Source organism: Acomys minous, assembly GCF_964271855.1.
Source record: "Acomys minous genome assembly, chromosome: 15".
NCBI classification, from domain to species: domain Eukaryota; kingdom Metazoa; phylum Chordata; class Mammalia; order Rodentia; family Muridae; genus Acomys; species Acomys minous.
In genome coordinates, this window is record NC_140497.1 from 8,484,835 (window position 1) to 8,508,368 (window position 23,534).

The 23,534-nt window shown below is 47.7% G+C and overlaps 1 protein-coding gene across 4 annotated transcripts in view; it reads left to right on the forward strand.

The window, feature by feature from the left end:
* Nucleotides 1-23,534, forward strand: part of DLGAP2 (DLG associated protein 2) — a 704,261-nt gene that overhangs the window by 133,350 nt on the left and 547,377 nt on the right. For all 4 annotated transcript variants that reach the window (XM_084758843.1, XM_084758842.1, XM_084758846.1 and 1 more), the window contains one exon: nucleotides 13,925-13,979. In XM_084758843.1, coding sequence (XP_084614969.1) covers nucleotides 13,925-13,979 — 55 coding nt within the window. The remainder of the gene's footprint in view (nucleotides 1-13,924; nucleotides 13,980-23,534) is intronic.

A 23,534-nucleotide genomic window follows, 5' to 3' on the forward strand; every position in this document is an offset into this window, starting at 1 on the left:
TGGAGTAAATAGGTTGTAATGTGTTCCCTAAGTGAAGAATATGCACAGAGGAGCTAGCAGCAACCTAAGAGCAGGCAGCAAAGAAGGCATGCCAGGGATAATGGCAGAAGATCTCCTGAACTTACAGAAGATAAAACAACACATAAATGCTTAGAACACACACACACACACACATACACACACACACACACACACACACACACACACACACACACACACACACACACGTGCTCCGGATTTATGAAGTTAAAGATAAAGGTAGATTACACACAGGTGCCCTGCATATACGAAGTGGAGGAGTTACACACAGGCACTGTGAACATGCCCCTCAAAACCCAGCTAGCTTCTTTAAAGAAGAGGGAACACACCCTCCCTGTCACAGCTCCCAGCACAGATCACAGAGGCTGGGCACTCGTGGGGCTGCAGTATTCCTCGGGCTCGTGCTTGGTTAGATATTTGCTGCCCAGCTCCTCCAGACTGCAGAATGGTGAAGTACCCTTGGTTGGTCAAGCTCCTCCGCATTTGCCTTTCACAACATCCTTGGATGGCAGGGGCACAGCCACGTATATCCCGCTATATCTGAGGCCCACCAAGCAGTATAACTGAGCATGTGGACTCAGATAGCATGGTGACGTCATCACTTCTCTGTGAGTGCAGTTATGTTTCTTAGATTCCCCACTCTAGGCTTCCATTTCTTGCCCCCCACCCCACCCCCAGCCCAAGAGACAGGAGACCAGCAGTAAGCAGCAGCCTGGAGACTCTCGTGCCAAGATGACCGATTCACTCAGCACACGGCTTGTGATTTATCCCGGGCATTTATTCTTTGCGCACCAGGTTTTCTTACTGCCAATAAATTTAATTAGATTTAATTAAATAGATGGAGCAGACTCGGTCTGCTTTCTCTACAGCAGAGAAGTAGGAAGTGCCAGTGAAGGGGAGGACACAGGGAAGGCCGTGTGCTCTAAGGGGACATGCGTCTGCCCTCCTGCTACCTTGAGTCTCTTTAGCACAGACTGCCCTAGGGCAAGCTTCTAGGAGCCCAATCTGCCAGATGGGGGGCACACTGTTGGTCTGTTCTTTTGAGTAGTATTTGTAGAGCACAGACTCTTCCCTGTTCTCTCAGACTCCAAGACACGCTGGGGGCCGGGCTGGTGGTTCTGGGTTCTGTAAGAAAGCAGGCTGAGCAAGCCATGGGGAGCAAGCCAGTAAGCAGCAGCTCTCCATGGCCCCTGCATCAGCTCCTGCCTCCAGGTTCCTGCCCTGGGTGAGTTTCTAGCTTGACTTCCTTTGATGATAAACTTCAGTATAGAAATGTAAGTCACATAAACCCTTTTCTTCCCCAAAGGTCATGCTTTGGTCATAGTGTTTCATTGACTCAATAGAAACCCTAACAAGAACAAAGGCTGTGATGATGTGCTACCCGGATGTCCTAGAGTGTGGGGTTCCCATAGTAACTGACAAGCCAAGGGAGATGCAGGCATCCACTGTGGAGGCTAGGCATCTCCTCATTAAAGAGTCAGCGTCTGAAGCACAAATCTCCCCACAGCATGTTTGCTTCAGTAGCTGTGGGTGCCCTCCCGGGCTCCCTGTTTTCTTCCTCTGCAGCCTGCAGGGCTTGCTCTTCTTCCTCATGACTCAGAACATCATGTCCTTGTACAGGAGCGTTGTGTGTACCATGCCGGTTGAGACTTCTTTGATCCCCTCCACTCTCCTATGGCCCTATGTGAGGACACTGTGGCTCAGCCCCTCCTGCAGTGAACATGGGCACAGATCTCTGTGGCTATCAGGCCCCAGACTGGTATACTGCCTGTTGCTGCAGTGTCGTGAGAACCTTCCCATGTTAGAGTCCTGGGCTAGGATGTGGCTCTGTGGAAGAGCTTTTGCCCAGTTTGTACTGGGCCCAGCACCACAACAAGGGAGTGTCGTGATGTCTAGGTCAGAGTTTGGATCCCCAGTACTCGGAACAGTCAGGAACTGTGGTGTGAGTTTGCTCCCCTGGTGCTAAGGAAAGAGAAACAGAAACAGATCCCAGGAGCTTATTGGCCAGCCGGTCTAGCCAGTTGGTGAGCTCCAGGTTCAGTGAGCAGCACTTAACCTAAAAAATAAGTGAAGGGGCCGGAGAGATGGTTCAGTTCCCAGACAAGGCCCCGCCCTCACAGAGCTCCCATTTGTGTAAGTCATAGGAGAACAGAGAAAACAAGATGTGTCCCAGGCACCCTGTGGGGGAGGATGCAGAAGCAGGTTAGAGACAGAGTCACAGAGTTAATACGTGGGGAAGTTTCTGGAGTGTGCTGTGTGCAAATTGAGCTGAGATGTCACGGAGAGTCTTCCCAGACAAAGAATGTCATGTGTGAAGAACCCCAGGTCATACATGTGGCATGTGCAAGGAGCAGTGAAAGACTGGTACAGCCGAGCTTGTGCGTAGCTGTGATTGACAGCTGTGATCACATCAGGTCTGGCCTTTCTGCCGTTTAAGAACTAAGTGCTCCGGAGAATCGTTAGAGGACTTCGGGGAAAAAGTATCGCATATAAAGTGTAGCGTAACATTGCTTCTGCACAGGGAGATTGTTCTAGTTTTGCTTTGGTCGTGACGATAAACTAAAGGCAACTTTTGAGAGAAAACAGTTATTCGGCTAACACTTCCAGGTTATGGTTTTTGTTCGATGGGAGGTCAAGGCAGGAAGTTATTGGCTCACACACATCATCAGAGTGGAGAATAAATCGTGGGTCCGCGCTTGCTTGGTGCTTCTGCTCAACTGGCTTTTCTTCACTCTTTCACAGCTCAGGGCCCAGCTCAGTGAAACAGTACTGCCCGCATTCAGTGTGGGTGTGTGGATCTCTCCTCTCAATTAACTACCAGGATAAGCACCCCCATCCCACTCTGTCCATGGGCTAACCTGATCTATAAGACTCTTAGTTGAAGCTCTCCTCTCTGGTGATTCTAAGTCACGGCCAGTGGACAGTCATATCTCATCATGGGAGGCTTACTGGGTAGCTCTCTGAAGAAAAGGTTTCTGGGACCATGGGGGCTCTTCAAGGTGGGGGAAGAAAGGAAGTTGGCTGGGTAGCAGTGGTGGGTGCAGTTTGCTCATTTGGTTCTGAGGATTTGATGCTGGGCTCTGTCGGCTGAGGGCTGGCATGGAGAGGAGACTAGCAGGGACCTGATATGGAGGCTGGATGGAGCAGCATAGTAAGGCATGTGATTTGGGGCCTATTACACGGAGCAGGTTCATTTTAAGGCGTCCAAGGATATCTAAGTGCTGAAAACAAGTGGGCGACTGACTGGGCACATACTTCTGAAGTCAGACAGGAGAAGAAGCAAGGCAGAAAGCGTGAAGCCAAGTGTCTTCGGTGGGGTTAACAGACACAGAGCCCCACTGTGGTGCTTTAGGGATAGCTGTGGAGATAGGGGAGTTACAACTGTCACGGGCAGCCACACCTGGAGACTTGGAGGAAGGGTGTCAGTGCAGGGGAGGGGAGGCACCCTGTGAAGTCTTGACGGTGCTTGGGAACATTGGTGTAACTGGTCCCAGTTGAACATGCTGGCAATGTGGCACGTGCCCATTGGGTTCCGGTAAGAACTGCTCAGGAGTGTGAGGGGTGGTGCCCACCACTGCTACCTAACCAACTGCCTTCCCTCTGTCACCTTGAAAAGCCACCAGACTACTCATTTTACATGGTGGAAATTCAGCATTTAAAAAAGTTTCTAAAACTATTCACCACGGCTCCTGCGAGAGTCAAGGGGTATCTGAAGCCACATGGTATTTGCATCTTGTGGCCTTCAGTCTCTCACTCAGGGTTGAATGCAACCTGGAGAGACTGGCCAGGGAGTGACCTGACTTGAGGCCAGTGCTTTTGGTGGCCTCGCCCTTTCTAGTGAACTTAAGGAGCAGAATTTGGACTTCTCTTACAGTCTGAATTATTACTTCACAGCTGTTTGTGGCAAAACAAGCCTCTCACTCGGTTCTTGACATCATCTTCCTGTGGTTCCTGAAGCTCAGAAAAGGCCACGTAACAGCAGTCTGGGATCATTACATGGTGACTTCTGCTACTGTTAAGTGCAGGAAAATCTGTAAAATTAGTTTAATGGTCTCTCACAAGAAGGGAAATGTCTATGGAGTTTTTGATTCTTTTCTGTCGGTAATTGGGATAATAATTCTTAGGCAATGAAAGTAAGCAGGGGGCTGGAGAGACAGTGCAGGTTTAAAGCAATGACTGCTCTTCCAGAGGATCAGGGTTCAATTCCCAGCACCCACACAGCAGCTCACAACTGTCTATAACTCCAAGATCTGACATCCTCACACAGACATACTTACTTGCAGGCAAAACACCAATGCACATTTAAAAAAAAGCAGAAAAAAAAAAAAGAAAAAAGAAAATAAGCAGGGTGACTCTGGAAGTTTTTACTGTGTAGCTTCTGCATAGCCAGAGTGTCCCACATCTGACTTTTAAAGGCAGAGTGGCCTTCTCCATGGGACAGTGATCTAGGCTTTAGGTTGTAAGTGAGGCAGGATGCTCGGTGCCTAAAGGCTCTGCATAATGTGCAGGTCCAAAGTCTCTCAAGCCAGGGATTTGTGTGAGCCACGCCCAGAGGAGTGCACTACCAGTCCATCAGGGGACAGGAGTGTGACATCAATCAGAGATGAGGACTCCTGTCCCTCCCTGCGAGAGCCCTGGCTTTTTGACTCACCAGGGCCCAGCCAGGTTTCTGGCTTCTCTGCTGAGACCCAGATGGGATGCGGTTACTGGTCCTTGCTGGCCATCGTCACATGACTGGAGGATTCTGACTAGCTGGACGCTGCTGCTTCCTCTTCTCTTCTAGGCTGCCCTTGTTCTGTGTGACTTTCCCGCCACTCTTCTCTGAGTATGGCCTAGTCCCTCATCCCAGGCTTTCTTTTTCTGTTTTCCCTGTGCAGCGGTGCAGCATACAGCCTTCTGACAGCAGAGACAGGTTCGTTTTAGGAAGCCCTGGCTTCCACTCCCTGTGTCTGATGCTGTCATCCTTCATGGATAGCCTGTATGGGGGAGAGTTTTTGTCTTACTTTCCGCAGCACTGCTCCCCTGTTCCTTTGGTCCTCAGCTTCTGGTGTTCTCTGCTGTGGTTGTTTGGAGCCTCCATCCTACTCCTTTCAGTGAGGTGTGCTGGGTTAGTCACTGAGTCGTGGCTAGGTGTTTTGGGTGTTCTATGTCCTGAGTGGATTCAGGCCAGCTTGCTTGGCACATCCGCCATTGCCTTCATGGGTACCTCACATAGGCTCTCCTGTTGCAAGATAGAAACTATGTTTCTGGCCTTTTCTCTATGTCAGTCATTCTTGGTTTTCCTCTCTTCATTCTGAGATAATGAATGAATTATTTTTTTTTGGTAGCATTTTATGTTTTAGAGGGGTGGTTGACCCTGACTTCCAAAGGCTCTCTCTTGTCCTTTGGGTTTTGCTTCTGTGAGTGAAACATTTGACTTTCTAGTCAGACATCACTATCTGGTGTTGCTTGGCGTGGGCCTTGTTAGTGTGCTAGTCTCAGCATCTGGGAATTTGGGGAAGGAGAGTCATGAGTCAAGGTTATCATGGGCTACATAGTGAGCCTTGTCTCAAAACAAAAACAATAGCAGCAGCAGCAGCAGCAGCAACAACAACAAACTGTTATTCATGCCATCTCTAGCATTCTCAAATGTTGATAGTAATTGCTTTTAAATGTCTAATTTATAACAGAGAAAAATTTTTTTGTTTGTTGTCATTTTGGTCTTTCTCATAGTGGAAACTTTCTTGTAATATCTGGTGACCCTTGAATGTTCCCACTAATTGTGAAGCTATGGAGGACTAGGGCTAGGGGTTTGGGTTAGGGTTTGGGTTATAGTTAGGGGCTAGGGGTTAGGGCTTAAGATTTAGAGTTTGGGTTAGGGTTAGGGTTAGGGTTTAGGATTTGGGTTTGGGTTAGGGTTTAGGGGTTAGAGTTAGGGGTTAGGGCTTAGAGGTTAGGGGTTAGGGTTAGGGCTTAATGCTTAGGGGTTAGGGGATAGGGTTAGTCACCTGTTAGTAAGTGTGGCTTGTTGACTAATGTCAGCAATGAGTTGGCTTATCTGGAAAACTTGTGTTTGTAGAAGATGTTCTGCTTAAAATGATATGAAAGAGCATTTCCTGTTTCTTGCTCGTGCTCAGGGAGAGACGGGGCAGGTGGTGTCCATCTGTGCTCATCTTGGGAATGCTGGCTCTGGTGGGGGGTGGCTCTGCTGGGTGTGCAGCCTGGTGATATTCATGGTTACTTGCATCCTTGAGTTCTAGGATGGCCATGTGTATTTGCATCTGTGGGTTCTATGCCCAGTCCTGTGCATGGTGGCCCCTCCTGTTAGTTTCCTGACTATTCTTATGACTATGTTTGTTTATAGCATGCCTGCATAAGAACCAGTAGTGATTAGAACCTGACAGGACCAAATTAGCATGACTTACCAATCTAGGCTTGAGGAGGCAGCAGTAGATGGTCCGTGTGCAGAGGGTTGGTACCAGAGCTGGTGAGGGAGCTGATGGGCAACATTCGCCTGGATATAGATTTCCAGTTGTCCACATCACTCCTGCCCTTTGGGATATCATGGAACCCTAAGCTAAGGATCCTCACTGCAGTCTGCTCCAGAAATATTCTGGGTCCATATTTCCAGTTGATCCGAGTAGCCCTCCATCTGTTCTTCATGTTGTAGAAACACATCGAGATTGATTCCTCTGTGCACGGGCTGTTCTGCTGCTGTCTGTCCTGTCAGCCCCTCTGACAGCTGGACATGATGTTTCTATTGCATGAACTCTAATGGGACAGTTGATGAGTGAGGAGTTGCTGGACAGATGTTGCCTCCGTGGTTTTCACACTGGTTCCTGGATCATTGCTGCAGCAACACCACGGAGTGTGTAATGCAGCTTGCGGCCCCCTTTGGGATCAGGATGCTGTGTGAGTGATCCTCGTGTGTAGGTGACACTGGTATAGGCCCAGGGTTGAGGTCTTCGTGGTAGATTGCATTCACTCCTGAGGATAAAGCCATTAATCCCCAAAGTGGACCCGCTCTCGCAGATGACACTGATGACAGTTTGTCTACTGTCAGGTCCTACTCTGTGTTCTAGGCTGTGGCGCTTTGTTCCCCACGACACCCTGCATGACAAGCACGGAATAGGAAGCAAATGCCTAGTGCAGCAGAGGCACCTCACCTCTCACTGACATTGTTTGTTCCAGCCCTCAGATCCCTTAGTCAGTCTGCTTTGAAGGTGTGTTCTCTCCCCAACCTGGGCACCGAGGCAAAGCCTCACATCAGTTGGTGTCCCTGTAATTGAAGAAGCTGGGCAGCTTTCAGGCAGATCACCCCCAGTAACCCCACCCAGTGCAGAGGCTGCCATTCTGTAAATGGTTCCAGTGCAGAAATGACCACGTACAATGACAGAGCCAAGGGTCTTTGCCCATCTTATGCTGCTCAAGAAGGAGGCACGTGGAGATGCGCAGGGACATCCCAAGGTGAGCATCTGACCTGTCCTGTTGATGACTGGTCTGCGGATGGGTTCTTACTCCTTACTGTCAGTACTGTGAGAGGAAGGCAGACATGGAGATCAGCATCTCCAGATACTGTGGAAACTGGATGCTTTTGAGCCTCCTCTCATGAGAGACATGGGGTACCATGCTTTCTAGAAGAAACCTAAGGCCATTTCTTCACAGTCCCATTGGTTGGAAATGCTAACCGAATACTTAATGATGCTCTTGACACCTTGAAAGGTGTGTCTGTGTCTCTGTGTCCTCGAAGGAGCATGTTACTGTGTGTGATGTCACCTTGAGTTTTTAAATGCCAGATGCTTATCTCTTGTACAAACCATAAAACCTCAGACTGTCAGGAATGGCCCAGGGAGTCCAGCATCCTGCTGCCCACAAAGGAAGGACGTCAAGTCTGAGAGAGGGATGAGGTGGGAGGGAATGGTACGTCCTAAGAGTGCACTTGGAAATGATGTCTATTAATGTTTTAAGAGGATAAAGGACAGGACAAAAATACCATGTACACTGACCTCCCAAAGGCCCTGGGACTACATCCTTTCACCTTTGAGGGTAACTCTGAAACTCAGAGATCTGGTGGCCTTTGATGACAGTTGTTGCCCTCCCTTGTGGACTTGAGAGTATCCAGGCCACACAGACACCTGGCTCCCATCTCTCCCTCACTCCAGGCTGGGAATGTATGATGTTGGCTTAAGCCCCATTTTCACAATGCCGGGTATCTGATGACAACACATAGGCCTTGGTATTAAGCAAGGTAGATGACCGTGGAGCATCAGCTTTCACAGCCATGATGTCACTGCTAGACGATGCCAAAAGTATGGGAGCCATCAATATTCCTGTCCTCAGGGAGGGAAGAGCCAGCGCTGCGCCCAGAGCCAAGATGAAGCTGATAAATGAAAGTAACACTTACGGGAAGGAAAAATCTCAGAGAAATAGCAGTGGGTGGCCAGACCTGGGGAGTTCACTGGAGGGTTGGAATACAAAGCAGAGAGAATTTTACAAAAGTATAACCTAAAAGCAGAGAATCAGAGTGGGGGCGGTGATTAGACCTGCTCATCCCTGTGCCTAAATAATGGGATTTCCAGGAAGAGGAAACAGAAGAGAAATACCAGAGTTTCCGAGAATTAGTGGGTGCGCGTCTCCATCATCTCTCAGGTAGATCAAGAGTGCAGATACATCAGGCCCACAGACTTAAAATGCACGGTGACGGTCCCTCACCTGGCCACTCCCACTACACTTCAGAGTGAGCACACAGCTTCTTTAGGAATAGGAAGTGGACATCTCTCTGCTGAGAAACAGAGTGAACACAGAGGTGCTAATTGTTCAAAGACTAGGCCCTAGGGTGAGGGAGGACAGGGGACAGCAGCCTCAGAGGAACTCAGTGTTAGGTTATCGTCTGTCCTCAGGATGTAGATTCTGAAGCTTAGCAAGGCATCTGAGTGGCTTGGGAAAGCGAACTCATAGTACATGCCAGGGGTTAGGTTCTTGGAAAGGGTCCAGCGGAAGGCCCCGGCCCTTTATGAAGTTGATCAGCTTCACTTCTTTTGACATCCTTTTTTGACTAGGGACATCTAACTTGGGCCAGAGTGGTTTAAACCATCACACGTGCACTGTTCATAAAGGGAACAGATTCCTGTTGAGTGTTTTTTTTTTCTGAGTCCCACGGCTCTGTTCGGAGCTAGGCTACCAAATCCAAATAGTAAGAGTTCAGTAGGATGAAGCTGGCCAGAGGAATGGAGGGAGGGAGGAGGCAAGGAGCCCTTTATCTCCATTGCGGGACAGCTAGGGAACTCAAGTACCCTGTGGTTATGTAGCTGAGGAGTGGAGGGTTTAGGGGTGTGTAGACTGTCAGGAACGCCCTGGTTCTAGCACGAAAGCCGAGATGTTAGACCTGACAGTAAGACCTTGTGGTGTCCTACCAAGGATCATGTCCTAGCCTCTGACGGTTGACAGTACTACCTTTCTTTCTCTGGATCTACTCAGGACCCACCCAAAATAAGAGGCTGCTGAGCCCCCAGAACACACCAGATACCCACTCATGGGGTTTTCTGTTCAATGTGAGGGTTCAGCATGGGTGGGGTAGCTTGAAGCTAAATATGAACTCAAACCAGCAATTGGAGAGTGGAAAGGCTCCAATAGGGGGAAAGGGACAGGTGCAAAACCATGCAGGTGCACAGGGGAGAAGGGTGTCAGGCCTGGGCTCTGCTCCATTCCAGGTGCTCAGTGATGTGTATGAATGAGTGAATTACCCTCCCAATGGTGCTGTGGAGGGAAAGCATTGGAAAACGAGGAGACTGGGACGAGACTACAAGGAGGTTTTTTTCTATTTCTTTTTTATTAATATATACATTTTACTAATTTATTCATATTACATCTCAGTTGTTATCCCATCCCTTGTATCCTTTCATTCTTCCCTCCCTCCCATTTTCCCCTTACTCCCCTCCCCTATGACTGTTCCTGAGGGGGATTTCCTCCCCCTGTATATGCTCGTAGGGTATCAAGTCTCTTCTTGGTAGCCTGCTATCCTTCCTCTGAGTGCCACCAGGTCTCCCCATCTAGGCGACGTGGTCAAATATGGGGCACCAGAGTTCGTGTGAAAGTCAGTCCCCACTCTCGACTCAACTGTGGAGAATGTCCTGTCCATTGGTTAGATCTGGATAGGGGTTTGAAGTTTATTGCATGTATTGTCCTTGGCTGGTGCCATAGTTTGAGCAGGACCCGAGGTTGACTTGATAGTGCTGTTATGGTACAAAGACTCCTGGTAGCCAGGGGAGTCCGGACTACCTTTTGAAGAAACCCTGGACTTAATTATCTTGAGGCAAAACAAAGCCTAGAGAACTCCATGGCTTGCCAATAAATGACGTTAATAACACTAGGATTCCTCACTGGAACTCCCTGTTAGGTTTTACCACATTATGGGTTTGAATTCTGTCTCCCCCCCACCCCCCATGTACCTCACAATATGTCTCAATTTGGATACAGGGTCCTAGAAGACTTAGTGCGGGTAGATGAGGCCACAAGGCTGCGCTCTAGTGAATAATTGGACTGTCTATTTGAAGAAAGCACATGTGGGCACATGCAGGAGAAGATGGTATGGTTGACATGCATGTGAAGGCAAGACCACAAAGGGTGTGGCCACACATGTGTGAAAGGAAGACCATGAACAAGTGTGGGCAGGAGGCCATATTAGTGCACATATGAGGACAGAAGACTTTACTGGCACATGCCTGTGGAAGGAAGACCGTGAAGGCAGATGGGGGGGAAGGCCATGTAGATACAATGGAGACTGGAAGGCTATAGCTATAAGCCCAGGGTGCCAGGAGCCATAGGGAGTATATGTATATATAGCCATTCTTGGAGCCTTTAAGTGGCACATCACTCTATTCCTTGGCTTTGGATTTCAAGTTTGCAGATTATGTGGCGGAGTGTTTAAATGTTCTAAGCCACCCATAAGTGGCACCTATCACATCCACTTTGAAAGACTGACATTCTATATATAGCAGACATTTCCCACACCACATGACTTCAAACAGATGAGCTGCTATGTTCTGTACTCAGGATGCCCTCTTTCAAGCTCAGAGGTGATGTCAGAGGTCAGAGGACCACAGAGTCCCTAAAGATGTTAGTGCGGGAACAGAGGAAAGCCATGTGTTCTGGGTATCCAGGGACAGGCAGACCTGGGACCTGAGTGAGGAGGATGAGAGTACGCCCGCCAGGAGGCACTGCTTGGGTGAACAGAGCCTGAGTCTTGGCATCATCACCCAAAAGTAAAGATGTGATCAGTGTCTGTACTGCTAAACGTCAGTCCATGGCCAGTGTAGCCCGGAGTAAATGCAGTGCAGCCAGAGTCACCAGGCCTATGGCTCCTGGGTTTCTTCAGATACTATTGCAGCAGTGTCAGTTTCCCCATGGTTGGGTTATGTTTTTGCCTTTGATCTAAGACTGTGGAACCTTGAGAGAAAGTGGGGTTTGGAAGATTTAGGCTTCGGAGTTATTTAGGAAGCAGCTCTCCAGTTGGAAGAATCTGAACCTACAGTGCATACATGAAACCGAGGGGCTCCTCAGAATGTGGAATGATGAGTACTCTGAGCCCTTGGGTAGTTCTGATGGGGATTCTGGGGGCCTTTGATTTTGTGGGTCCCCCTCTCCTGATTCTCGACTGCAGAGCACAATGTCTCCAATTATCCTCAGCAATTAAATGCTCTCAAAGAATAGGCAGGTTGAGCAGGCTTGAACTTTTAAAGTGCCTTTGGGCAGGCAAGATAATTTCATTCTCCTTTGCTGCCTTCTGTAAATCCTTCAGAGAGAAGGAAATAAACCCATTACGGCCCTGCCTGGACGTTCCCTTAAGCTGGCTGCGAGGAAGTGATGTGTGCCTGGCATTTGAGAGTCGGTGGCTGCACCCAGGATTTAGTGCAGGTGTCTTACCCACAGCCGAGGCTGGGAGGAGACTGTCAAGATTAGATATAGGCGCCATTTTTGAACACAAATCGTCTGCCTTTGGGAAAGTCAAGGTGAATTCCACTGTGGACGGTTTATGACTTCTGCCTCCTTATATTTTCCTGTTTGGGGGTTGAATGAAAGCTACTTGGCATGTCCGAAAATGATTTGAGGTTGCGGCATGGAGGGAGGGATGCTTCAAAGGGATCATTAGAGTGTGTTGGTGGATTTTGGGGGCGGCAGCAGCTTGGGGAAGCTCTAAGGGGAAGCAGGAAGCTTGAGTGTGAAGCTACCTGGCTTGTCCCAGAGAGCTTGACCCAGAATGGCTGTCCCTGGCAGTCGTTGATCAGTCTTTAAGGTCACATGTCCAACACATGATATGTCTATTCCTCACCTCAGGTTACGCCTGTCTGCATACTCTATGGCCTTGAGGACCTGGCCTAACCACAGACGTCTCAGTTCAAGACACAGTGGAAGGGTGACATCGTGGTAATTCCAATGTCGCAGACTCAGAGAGGCAGACCCAACTATGGACATTACCACCAGAACTACTGGGTTTAGACTCAGTTTCCTCCTTGGAAGGGGCATAAGCAGGAAAAGGAGTTCTCACCGTAACTCTGCGTGCCCTTGCATCCTCAGCACAAGGCTCGGGGCTGCTGTTAAGGCGGAGTCAGGAACAGACAAACCCGGGGACAGTCTTGGTTGATGAGACCGTCAGCACCTTATACTCTGGATCATAGGCCAGAGCTGACACCATGGTTCTTGCCATGCCCTTGAAGATGAATTAAACGAGGTTTTCATAAGCTATGGTTTGTGTCCCTAGGCAGCAGTCAACTGGGTGGAAATCAAACTGGGTTATGTTTCTGAACTCTAATACTGTATTTTCCACAGCATTTCTTAGATACCTAGTCACTCATTGCTTTATTTTATCTGATTTTTGTGTCATTATATTTTACCCAGAGTCAGAAATTATTCATGCTGTTATATACAGCCAATTATATTTGGGATAAGAAAAAAAAACCCATTCTTTACTGCACACACGGTGTTCTGAGGGAGAGGGGGAAATAAAGTTGGCTAAGGCAGAGAAAAATTTCTCTAAGTCTCCAAGGGTGGGTGTTATGCTCCTGGTGTTTTCCTGGGGCACCTCTGCCCCTTGTGTGGAACTTTCTGCTCTAAGACACGCTGCCTTCATGGCTGACCACTCTGGACAGGTGCAGCTGCTGACTGAGAGCCAGCGTGCCTGGTGCTGTGGCGCTTGTGAGAGCTCACTCAGCCTTTCTCTGGGTGGCTTAGGAAATATGACAATAAATTACACCCCCGCCCCAGAATCTCCTGTTGCACACTTTCCCAGTCTGTGCTTTGTTTTACATTGTACAGTGTCTTACATTGTAGCATTTTTCTTGACAAAACCAATCTCTATTATTTTTTTCACCCTCAAAGCAAACGAGACACTTCGCTCACATTTTGCTACCAAGCTTATACTCTAAACACAGCCTTTTGCTCTATGTTCTCCCCCACAAATCTTCTGGATGAAGCATGAGAGTATCTGAGTTTAGGACCTCAATGAAAACCCAGCAGTGTCCCAGGCTCCATTGCCAGGCTCTAATTGCACCTAATATTTTAAAAGCCACCGGGAAAATTGGTGTGCCCGTTCCCCTGTACACAGCAGTCCCCCCAGAGCCATGTTCCAGATCTTAGGGCGGGCCCATTAGGGTGCGCATTACCCAGTGGCAGCCACATCCCAGGAGAACCATATACAATCAACACACCTACTTGATTAACCTTTTTGATGAAAAAAATGCGCGTTTTCAGCATTTCCCAATACAGGTTGATTATTGATACCATCTTGGGTGCGATGACTTTGTGTCGCACTGAACGACCTTATTAGAAAATCCCTCGCTGCAGCTAATGAAGTGCTTTGCCTCTGCCTGAATAATAACCAAGCGCCCTTTATTTATGTGTTTTGAAACAGGTTCTGCCCGGCATCCTGCAGAAGCATTGCTGCATCTTACCAGACAGGAACACAGGTGAGACCCGCCTCTTTCTGATTTGAGACCACAGGTTGTGTGCCAGTGACCAAACACAGTGCCTGAGTTAGATGGTTTGCGGCTTTTTGCTGTTGACTCTGTGTGTGTGGTGGGGGTGGGGGCGCGGCGGTGGCAGTTTTTGAAAGAAGCAGGAAAGATGTGACAGTTCTCTGTTGAGTTACGAGTTCGTATTTCTGTTTTACTGAACAAAGAAATAGATTCAGGTGATTATAATCTTGGGGTTTTAAGGAAAATTGCCTATTTTAAAATCCCACAACAGCTCTGTTTATTTCTGGCTGGTCTGTGGTGTTTGGTGTCCATTGGCGGCCAGGGTCAGGGCTGGCCACATGCATGTTCTCTAGGATTTGGGTGAGACGGGCAGAGCAGGGATGTTGCGGTGGGTACTTGTGGTGCCCTGAAGCTGTGCACCATGGGTGGATGGTGTGGGCAGGGCAGGAGTGCTCTGCTCTGCGTCCTAGAAGTGTGATGGAGAGGAAGAAGGCCTGAAAACCGTTTTGGAACTTGATTGGTTTAGCATTAAAAAGGAGATTGTAAGATGTGTCATCACGTGCCTCCGTGCTCTGGTTATTCACGTGGATAGCCAATCATTAAAGTGATTTTCATCCAAATGAAAGTCTCGGCATCTGAGGAGTAGAGAGTAGATGCAGTGGCTGCTTGAAAGGGCTTTGCAGAGTTTGCACGTTCCTAAAATCAACGTGGTCTCCTCAGATAAAAGTACATGCATGTTCAGGATATTTCCGTTGGGTATGAAATGGAGGTTTTCAGATAGTTTGTCTTCTATGGTGATTCAGAAGGGCTTGCTCTGGTGAAATTCCTACTGCCACATTATGTGTATAAGCAGGCATAGCCATGGAGGAGGGATGGGTTCTGTTCATGTTCCAATGTAAACACCAAGGGATTGGAGAAATGAATTTTAATTTATTATTAAGAAATGTGGGCATATTATATTATAGATATTATCCTTTTTTCAGAGTTTTTTCTTTCAATTGAAACATATTGTATCTTACTTTCTATATTTATAGAGAAACATACTTATAACACAGTTAAATATTTTTAAAGCATGTGTTTTCAGGTAATCTTGGTTAGAAATGAAGGTGCAGGATGACACTGTGGAGAAGCACAGTGATGGTGTGAGGAGATGCAGGACGCACACTGTGGAGAAGCACAGTGGTGATGTGAGGAGATGCAGGACGCACACCATAGCGTAGCACAGTGATGATGTGAGGAGATGCAGGACACACACTGTGGAGAAGCACAGTGATGGTGTGAGGAGATGCAGGACGCACACTGTGGAGAAGCACAGTGATGGTGTGAGGAGATGCAGGATGCACACTGTGGAGAAGCACAGTGATGATGTGAGGAGATGCAGGACACACACTGTAGCATAGCACAGTGATGGTGTGAGGAGATGCAGGACGCACACCGTGGAGAAGCACAGTGATGGTGTGAGGAGATGCAGGACGCACACTGTGGAGAAGCACAGTGGTGATGTGAGGAGATGCAGGACGCACACCATAGCGTAGCACAGTGATGATGTGAGGAGATGCAGGACACACACTGTGGAGAAGCACAGTGATGGTGTGAGGAGATGCAGGACGCACACTGTGGAGAAGCACAGTGATGGTGTGAGGAGATGCAGGATGCACACTGTGGAGAAGCACAGTGATGATGTGAGGAGATGCAGGACGCACACTGTAGCATAGCACAGTGATGATGTGAGGAGATGCAGGACACACACTGTAGCATAGCACAGTGATGGTGTGAGGAGATGCAGGACGCACACCGTGGAGAAGCACAGTGATGGTGTGAGGAGATGCAGGACGCACACCGTGGAGAAGCACAGTGATGGTGTGAGGAGATGCAGGACACACACTGTGGAGAAGCACAGTGATGATGTGAGGAGATGCAGGACACACACTGTAGCGTAGCACAGTGCTGGTGTGCGGAGGACCAGGAGCCAGGTCACCTGTGTCATTTTCAAACACCATCAATGCAGTACAAAGAAACTAAGCTCTGGGATATGAAGACTTCTGAGGATTTTGGGGATGGAAATGAGTTCTGGCTATTTTGAGACTTTTTTTTCTATGCAAAGCTTCAAGTGAGTTTGGAAGATGTTGCCATCTCAAGATACTTTATTCTCATTTCGTAACCATGCTGCCCTTTGGTGCGGCGACCCAGGAAGGCTGCCTTCACTGAGGTCAGTGTTTGGGAATAGAGCATGGATGGCTTTGAAGTACAGTATATTATTATATTGTTTTAATATATTTACATGTGACACTTTTGGTGAAAGAGTTAAAAAGATAGATTAATTAGTTAGTTTTCTCAATGCTACCTCACTTTGCAGTTTGCTCACAAAAGAGCAGAGGCACAAGCAGGGCATGAATTTTTGCCTTTGTTGTTTTGTAGAGGGAAACCATGAGCACAGAGGCTTTTCGAAGCATAGCACGAATGCAGTGTGTCTCTGCCATGTTCGGCCCAGTGTGTTTGTGGTTCTCGGCTCAGTTCAGTTTTTACTTTCAGACACTGTGCTCTTTTCCAATTTCAGTGACTTTTAATAGTGTGTCCATTTTCTTTTTGCCTTTAGGTTGAGACTTGTGTACCTTATAAACCCCGCCAACAGCTGTGTGCACTGGACGCTGGCAGCTGACCCAGGTGGCTGGGCAGCTCTGTTGATGCCTAGCATTTCAGCCGGCTTGAGTCCAGGCACCGTTTGTTAGAGTTTGCTGCCCAAGTGGTACAATGGGTCTCTCCTACTTGTAAACTCACTTTGGCAAAGGGATCAGTAACCAGAGGTGTCCTTGGCCTCAACTTTTGGGATACCACTTTTGTCTCACTCAGGGTTGCTTCCTGTGTGCCTAATTTATACTGGTGGGTCTTGGGCGGCTGCAGATACACAGGGCGTACTGACTCCTGGGTAAATTTGGAAACTTTTCTGAGCAGCAACTTTTTTACATACATCTTCTGATTATAGCTGGTGATTTCCAAGATAAAAAGTTAACCTTTCTTTACAGTTTTGTAGGTAGTCATGGCCATCCTTTGTATTGCTTCAACACTTTATGCTTTTAACTTTTGCGGCATGGGCACGCTGGTTTCTGATATAGCACACAATATAAACTCTGAATTTTTTTTCTGTTCTTCCTGTTTCTTAAGATTTGTGTGTAGGGTCCGTGTGGAGAAGTTTAGAGATGGTATTAGTGGCAATGATTGAATTCATTTCCCTTTTAGTGACACAGACAGTGCAAATGCTGTCAGCTATTTAGTTCTTCTGTATGGGTTCTGATCTGGTTTGCCAGTAGTTTGTTCCAGTGTATTTCCACGCTCTGCGGAATAGAGGAGCATGGGGCGCCATCAGCTGGGCTCTCCCTTGATGCTGGGATGGGCTGCCTCAGGGTGTTTGTCTGTGTCGGTCAGGAGACAGCCTGTTCTGCCACCAAGAATGAAGACATTTTGGGAACAAATTCATCTTGCAGAATGGCAAAAATATTCATTCCCCACAGGCCTTGGCAACAACAAAGTGACAGGCCCTACACAGACTAAGCATGCCGGGAGCTCTGACTTTGGGCTATATTTCATTCCAAAGTCACAGAAAGGTGACTGTGAGACAGGGTCTTCATGGGCATCGAGTGGAAGGAGCTTGATTGTCTGCATGTGTGTGTCCCTGCTTCCTGCTTCTTTGCCAACTCACAGGGGTTGGTATTCCTGAAACACCCAAGCACGCCTGCCTCCAAGGTTGTCTGACTGCTGGCGAGATGCTAGTCAAACAGCTTTCCTTATCAGAGTGACGCTGGGGAGGTGGCAATCCTCCTCTCAGTGCTTACCTGTTTCTGTGTTGTAAACTCTCCCACCATGGGCAGTTCCCAGCTCTGATGTAAATGTCTTAGGAAGAGACCAGGGCGTGTCCCTACTGTGCTCAGTCCTGTGGGCAGGTGAGGCTCCTGACACTCTTCCGTGAAGCCTTCCCAGAGAACTGACTGTGATTTAACATGCTCTCCACGTAGCACAAATTTCTTAGTGTATTAGGGGTGAATGGAATCTTGGAGTAAAACCTGCTTGAAAGGGGATCCCCAATTCTGCACTATCCACATGAATCGAACAGATAGTTCTGTTTTTTTTGTTTCTGTTTTTTAAAAAGAGGACTTTAGAGGCCTACGAGGCATTCGACTTAAATTATACATCGTCAAACCATCCAAGGAGCAGGAGGGCTGTTGGGATTACAATGGCTGCTCATCGGCTTGCAGGTTTAGTTCAGGAAACAGAGGGGGCAGACATCTTTGTTGAAATGGCAAGAAAGGCTGGTAATTTTACATCTTCTGGATTTCTTGCGAGCCAAAGCTTTTCAACAGCTTGCAATTTCCCAGTGAAGAAATAAGGAGAAACCAATGAGTCAGTTTGCTCCATTTCTACAGCCTGTCTGCAGGGCCGTGACGCACAATGACTGGTGGCCGAGACAATGCACCCGGTTTGTACAGGAGTGGTGGTAATGCTGTTTCCTGGTGTGGCAGAGACTCCCCTGCAGTGGTGGTCCTGCGGCGCCTCTGGTTTAGAGTTTTTACCTTAGTTTTGGCTACCACTTGTGAAAGGAAGACACTGCCCTCTTCCGATGATAAGGACACAGACCCCGGTTCCTGGCTTCCTCCTCCACATAGCTGCGGAACATTGTACTGAGGCTCACACAGCGTCTCACTCTGTGTGGGTCTGCGATGCTACAGTAACCCCAGGAAATCCTTAACAGCCAAGCATAACTTTCCCATAAAGTGCAGGGCAAAGCGATGTGGATGAGCAATGGTGATGCCGGCGTCGGCGGGGAAGAGGGGCCGTGGGTGACCGTGAAGCCCTTGGGTGCGTGCCGCAAGTGCCGTGCATAGAAGGGTCCTGGAAGGGTCTGTCATGTCCTGAGTGAACACACAAGGACACAGAGTGCCAAGGGATGCCATCTGAACAGTATGGCAGGAAGGCTCATTCTTTGAAAGGCCGGACGCTTCAAGTGAGCTCTTTTACCCAGTTACTGCAATTATTTATACCACCTTTTCCTTTTCAAAAAAGAATTGAGGTTGTACAAATAGGATGCCATATGATATGATTCATAAACTAAGAATAACGAGTGCTGAGCTAAATGGAGAAAGCGAATGCCGAGAGCTGTGGAGACCCGCGGTCTTAGCGCTCGGTGCCACCGCTGAGTGAGCAGAGTGGCCGTTTTCCTGCTTTTACCCCCTCTCTCCACCAGCCAGAGACAGCAGAAAAGCCTCTCACGCATCACAGGACTTAATTTCATAAACTGAAAATGACTATCCGAAAATTGGTTGTGTTTCAGAATTACCACCAGAATGTAAGGTTATAGACCAACAGTTTTAGGACCAAAATAGCTTTATTCAATGTGGCTTTTCTTCACCCATAGGGTCCCATTATATTTTAGATGGCAGGGTTTTTTTTTTCCTTAAGGTAGAGAACTGTTGACCGCAGTAGAAATACAGCCCAGAATGAACTGTGTTAGCCACATCCCTGCAGTGGACTCCTATATGGAGCCTGAGCTGTTGCCACCCACAGACTTGTTCACTCTTCACACAGCTTCCTGGTTGGTGGGAGTTTGGTGTGAAGAGGTCCTGAGGCCCAAGGCCAAGGCCAGAATGCCCTTGATTCTCCTCTGAGAAGTTTCAAACTCACCCTATAATTTGAACAGTGTGCCTTGATAATATCCTTCAAGTTCACTGGAGAAAGCTGTGCAGGCCACCACAGACCTCTGGGGCTGGGAGTACCGAGGTTAACTTCCCAAGGGGCTCTCAGCTTCTCCCAACTACAGTTTCCTGTTTGGGAAAGCAAGGGAAGAGTTCTCTCACCGCGTGCTGTGGTCCTTTCCAAGCCTACTTCGCAGAATGCTGAGCTGAGCACCATAGGCTTAACTAACATCGCAGAACGTGCTCTGAGTAATCGAGAGAGGAAGTGACCAGCCAGCTCATGGTACTTTAGAGAGCTTTAAAAAAACACTTATATATAGAGCTTTTTAAAAAGTATATAGGCAAGAGGGTTGTTAGTGGTAATATTTGTAGTTGGATGCTCTGAAGTCTGGTCTGCTGTGAAGAGCCATGGGCCTGCCAAATCTCCTTCAGGACTCATCCTGTTTCTCCATCCACACTGCTTTAGAGCTCCCAGCACCCCTGCTATCTTAGGGATATCTTAGGATACTCCCTGCTCCAGGGAGAATGCTATAGAGTATCTCAGCACAGTGTCGCACAGCCCACCCCACCCCACTGGCATCTGATGCGATGTGGCTGACACACAACTCCCTTCTAGATAAACAAAACAGTAAACACACACACACACACACACACACACACACACACACACACACACAGTCGGTAGTTTCTCCATGTTGCGTCTCCAACTGCTCTGAACCTCTGTTCTTGTTACATTAACCGTGGCTTTGTCTTGCTGAACACTGTATTTTTCCCTAGTTGTTCCATTCTTTTTCTACCCGTTCCTTTATAAACTACGTTAAACTGGTGCTAATGCAAGTCAAGGTCATGTGCATTCATACCTGCCCAAAACTGGTGGCAAAAATGAAGGTTGATACTGGTGTTATGGTAGACCACCAAACATAGTCTAAGCGCTGTCACCAAAGACAAGGGATGACCTTAGGCTACCTGCCTCTTATTATTACAAAACAAAATGATGGTCTCCTGTGGGGTGGGTATAAAATGGAAACCCAGCAGTTCTCACTCTCCTCTTAGTTGTGTTGGGCCAAGCTCCCAGCCAGCAGGGTTAGTCAGGTGACTCAGGTGGCCCAACCCAGGACTTAGCCATGTTCCTTAGCAGGAACAGGAGAGGTTGTCCCTCCAGGACTTGGCTACTGTGACACAGGAAGGGCTTGGAGGAGGTGTGGGGGTGTTCCTAGGCTTTCAGACAATTTACAACTCCTCCCAGCTTGTAACTCAGGTTAAGAGAGCAGGAAGTGTTCATCCACATGAGTTCATATGTGGAACACTGAGACTGGAAATGGCTTCAAGTCTGCTAAGAACTTGGAGGGGGGTTCCATATTGTCATAATTTCCAAAGATGCCTCTGAGGTTGGAGTGTGGGCGTGAAACAGGAGAGGAGTGTGTGGAGCCAGGAAGGGTGGAAAGCTTTAGGACATCCATGACTTTTGTGATACTGTAGCTCTCTCATGGCTTCTACACCCTGCATGGATCCACTGCATGCTCAAAAGTGGTCCTTCTGTTGGCTCACGTAATAATCAACTGTTAAAGTTTGGTCAAACACTTGGCACCATGTCTCTCCAGGTGTGTAGGGTCCCCTTAAAGCTAAGGGGGGATTCCTCATGGGACACACATAGTTAGAAGCCTTGAGCTATTGTAGTGCTTCCTGTGGGGAGGGAGGGTCTGCTTCCCTTAGGGTTTTGTTCAGTGTGTTGAATAGGGCAAAAGCACTCTACCCTGACTGAACAAAACCATCAAATGTGGTCTTTGAAGAAAGCTAACTTGGCCTTTTTGGGATGAAAAAAATTATAGAGAGGAGGCAGGTGTGATAACATGAGAATGAAGTCTTCACAGACCCCACAGAATCTCCATGATTGCACCATGTAGGAGCTTCCACCATAGAACCCCACCTGCCAGCTGTGTAACATATATGGGAAACAGTCCTGTGAGTTAGGATTAGATTGCTGTGGACATGTGAAGATGCCTCGGTTAACATTGCCTGTATTTCTATGTCTTCATGTTTCCACTGGTGCCTCAGACACCCCTTACTGGGCCCCAAACTTCCAAGCTGGTTTCTATACTCTCCAATATGTGTGTTCCTAGGAAACCTTATTTCTCAGCAGATTTTTTTTTCTCGGAATTATTCTTATAGGACAGCCCTCAGGAGGGCCAGCCTTTTTTGAATAAGGACAACTCAAGTGACAAGAGGGCTGTGCTTTGCCTCTCTGACACATGTAAGCTTCACTTTGTAGAGAGGAGAGTCTGGTCCTTAGACAAATTCTATGTGTACTGCTACAAATGAGATGTTGAGGTGTCTTGTACTGCTGTTTGGATGTTCCTTATTTAAACATTTTTGAAATGATTGTGTCTATTGCCTTCCCAGATCTGTCCTGAGTGCTGAGGACATTTTATTGTCATTGCCATTTGTGCCTATGTGTGCATGCATGTGTACTCAAAGATTTTTAGATGCAGGCTCCTGCTTTCAGATGTGCCTGTTATTTGTTGAAGTCAGTTAAAATCCCCTAAGATGATGAGTGCTGTTGATAGTTAAGCCTGTAATAGAAATGGGGTCTACCAGCTGTCTGGCTCAATTCACAGGGATTTAAACAGTCCACATAGAGTTCAAATACTTCCTGCCTGTGCTGCTGGGTAGAACACAAATGTTTTCAAGAGACCTCAGCTTCCCCACATGTACTTGATCTCCAATCGGTGGCCTGGCTATTGGCCTTGGCCTTTGGCAGACAACAGCTGAGAGATGAACGTGAGCAATGTGGTAATTGCTAAGGTTTGCTTCAGGAGGATTAGAGTGTGATGCCAGTTCCCACTACTTCTTCCCTACGGAAAGAATGGCCCACTCTTTTATTATTATTATTATTTGAGAGTTTTAGATGTAACATATTTGTGTTAAGGTAATGATTTGAATGGATGATAAACTGTTATAGTATATTTATGGGTTATTGAAGATTTTGAACAATGTTATTTTAAAAATTACATTATAATCAACATATAAGCTGGATGTCAGAAGCCATATTTTGAGAGTAAGGAATCTTGGAATGTAAGAGTGAATTACTTGATATGAAATTGACAGGCTGAGATGCAGACTTGAAGTGTGCCTATGTGTTGGGGAGTAGGCTGAACAATAGGACAGTAGGGGTGGTAACAACAGGGACCCTGTCTCAAGTGATTTTTCGGCCCTTGATTATGAGGTTCTGGGATCGGCAGTATGCTCTAGCCCCTCTCCTTTTGCTACTTGTTGAGCGCTGCCTGGAGAGAAGGAGGGAAGCAAAGTAGGGTTCTGCAGAACCTATGCTGCCCATAGAACCAAAGACAGAGGTGTCCTGAGCTCAACAGCGCTCATCCTGTGTCAACATGTGCCCGCTTACGGTTGTACCCATCAGGGGAAGAAACACCATATCGGCATGACCCTTGAGACTGAGAAGGATGTTGGAGGACTCTCGAGAAATGGAGAGAAAATATCAGAGATTGCAAGGGTTCTGCACGTTGTCACACACTTGGCTTTTCTCTGAAGGACAGAGGCTCCTCGTGTGTGATCTGCCTGGACCACTAACTTCCCTTCTTGTCATGGAGAGCTTTAACACATACAAATTAGCTTGGTGGAGATCTGCCTCTACATACACGTGGTGTTTTTGCTGTCTGCTCAGATACTGTCCCATACCATGGGACAACTGTTGCCTAACAGTTTCCCCTGAAACTGAAAACACTCCATCTTCTAGGGAAGCTCTTTCAACAGGAAGGTAAACAACTCAAAATGGCATCAGGAAGTCCCTGAAACTTACCAGATGCACTCAGCCCCACCCAGCCAGAGTAAGGAAAGCACAAAATGC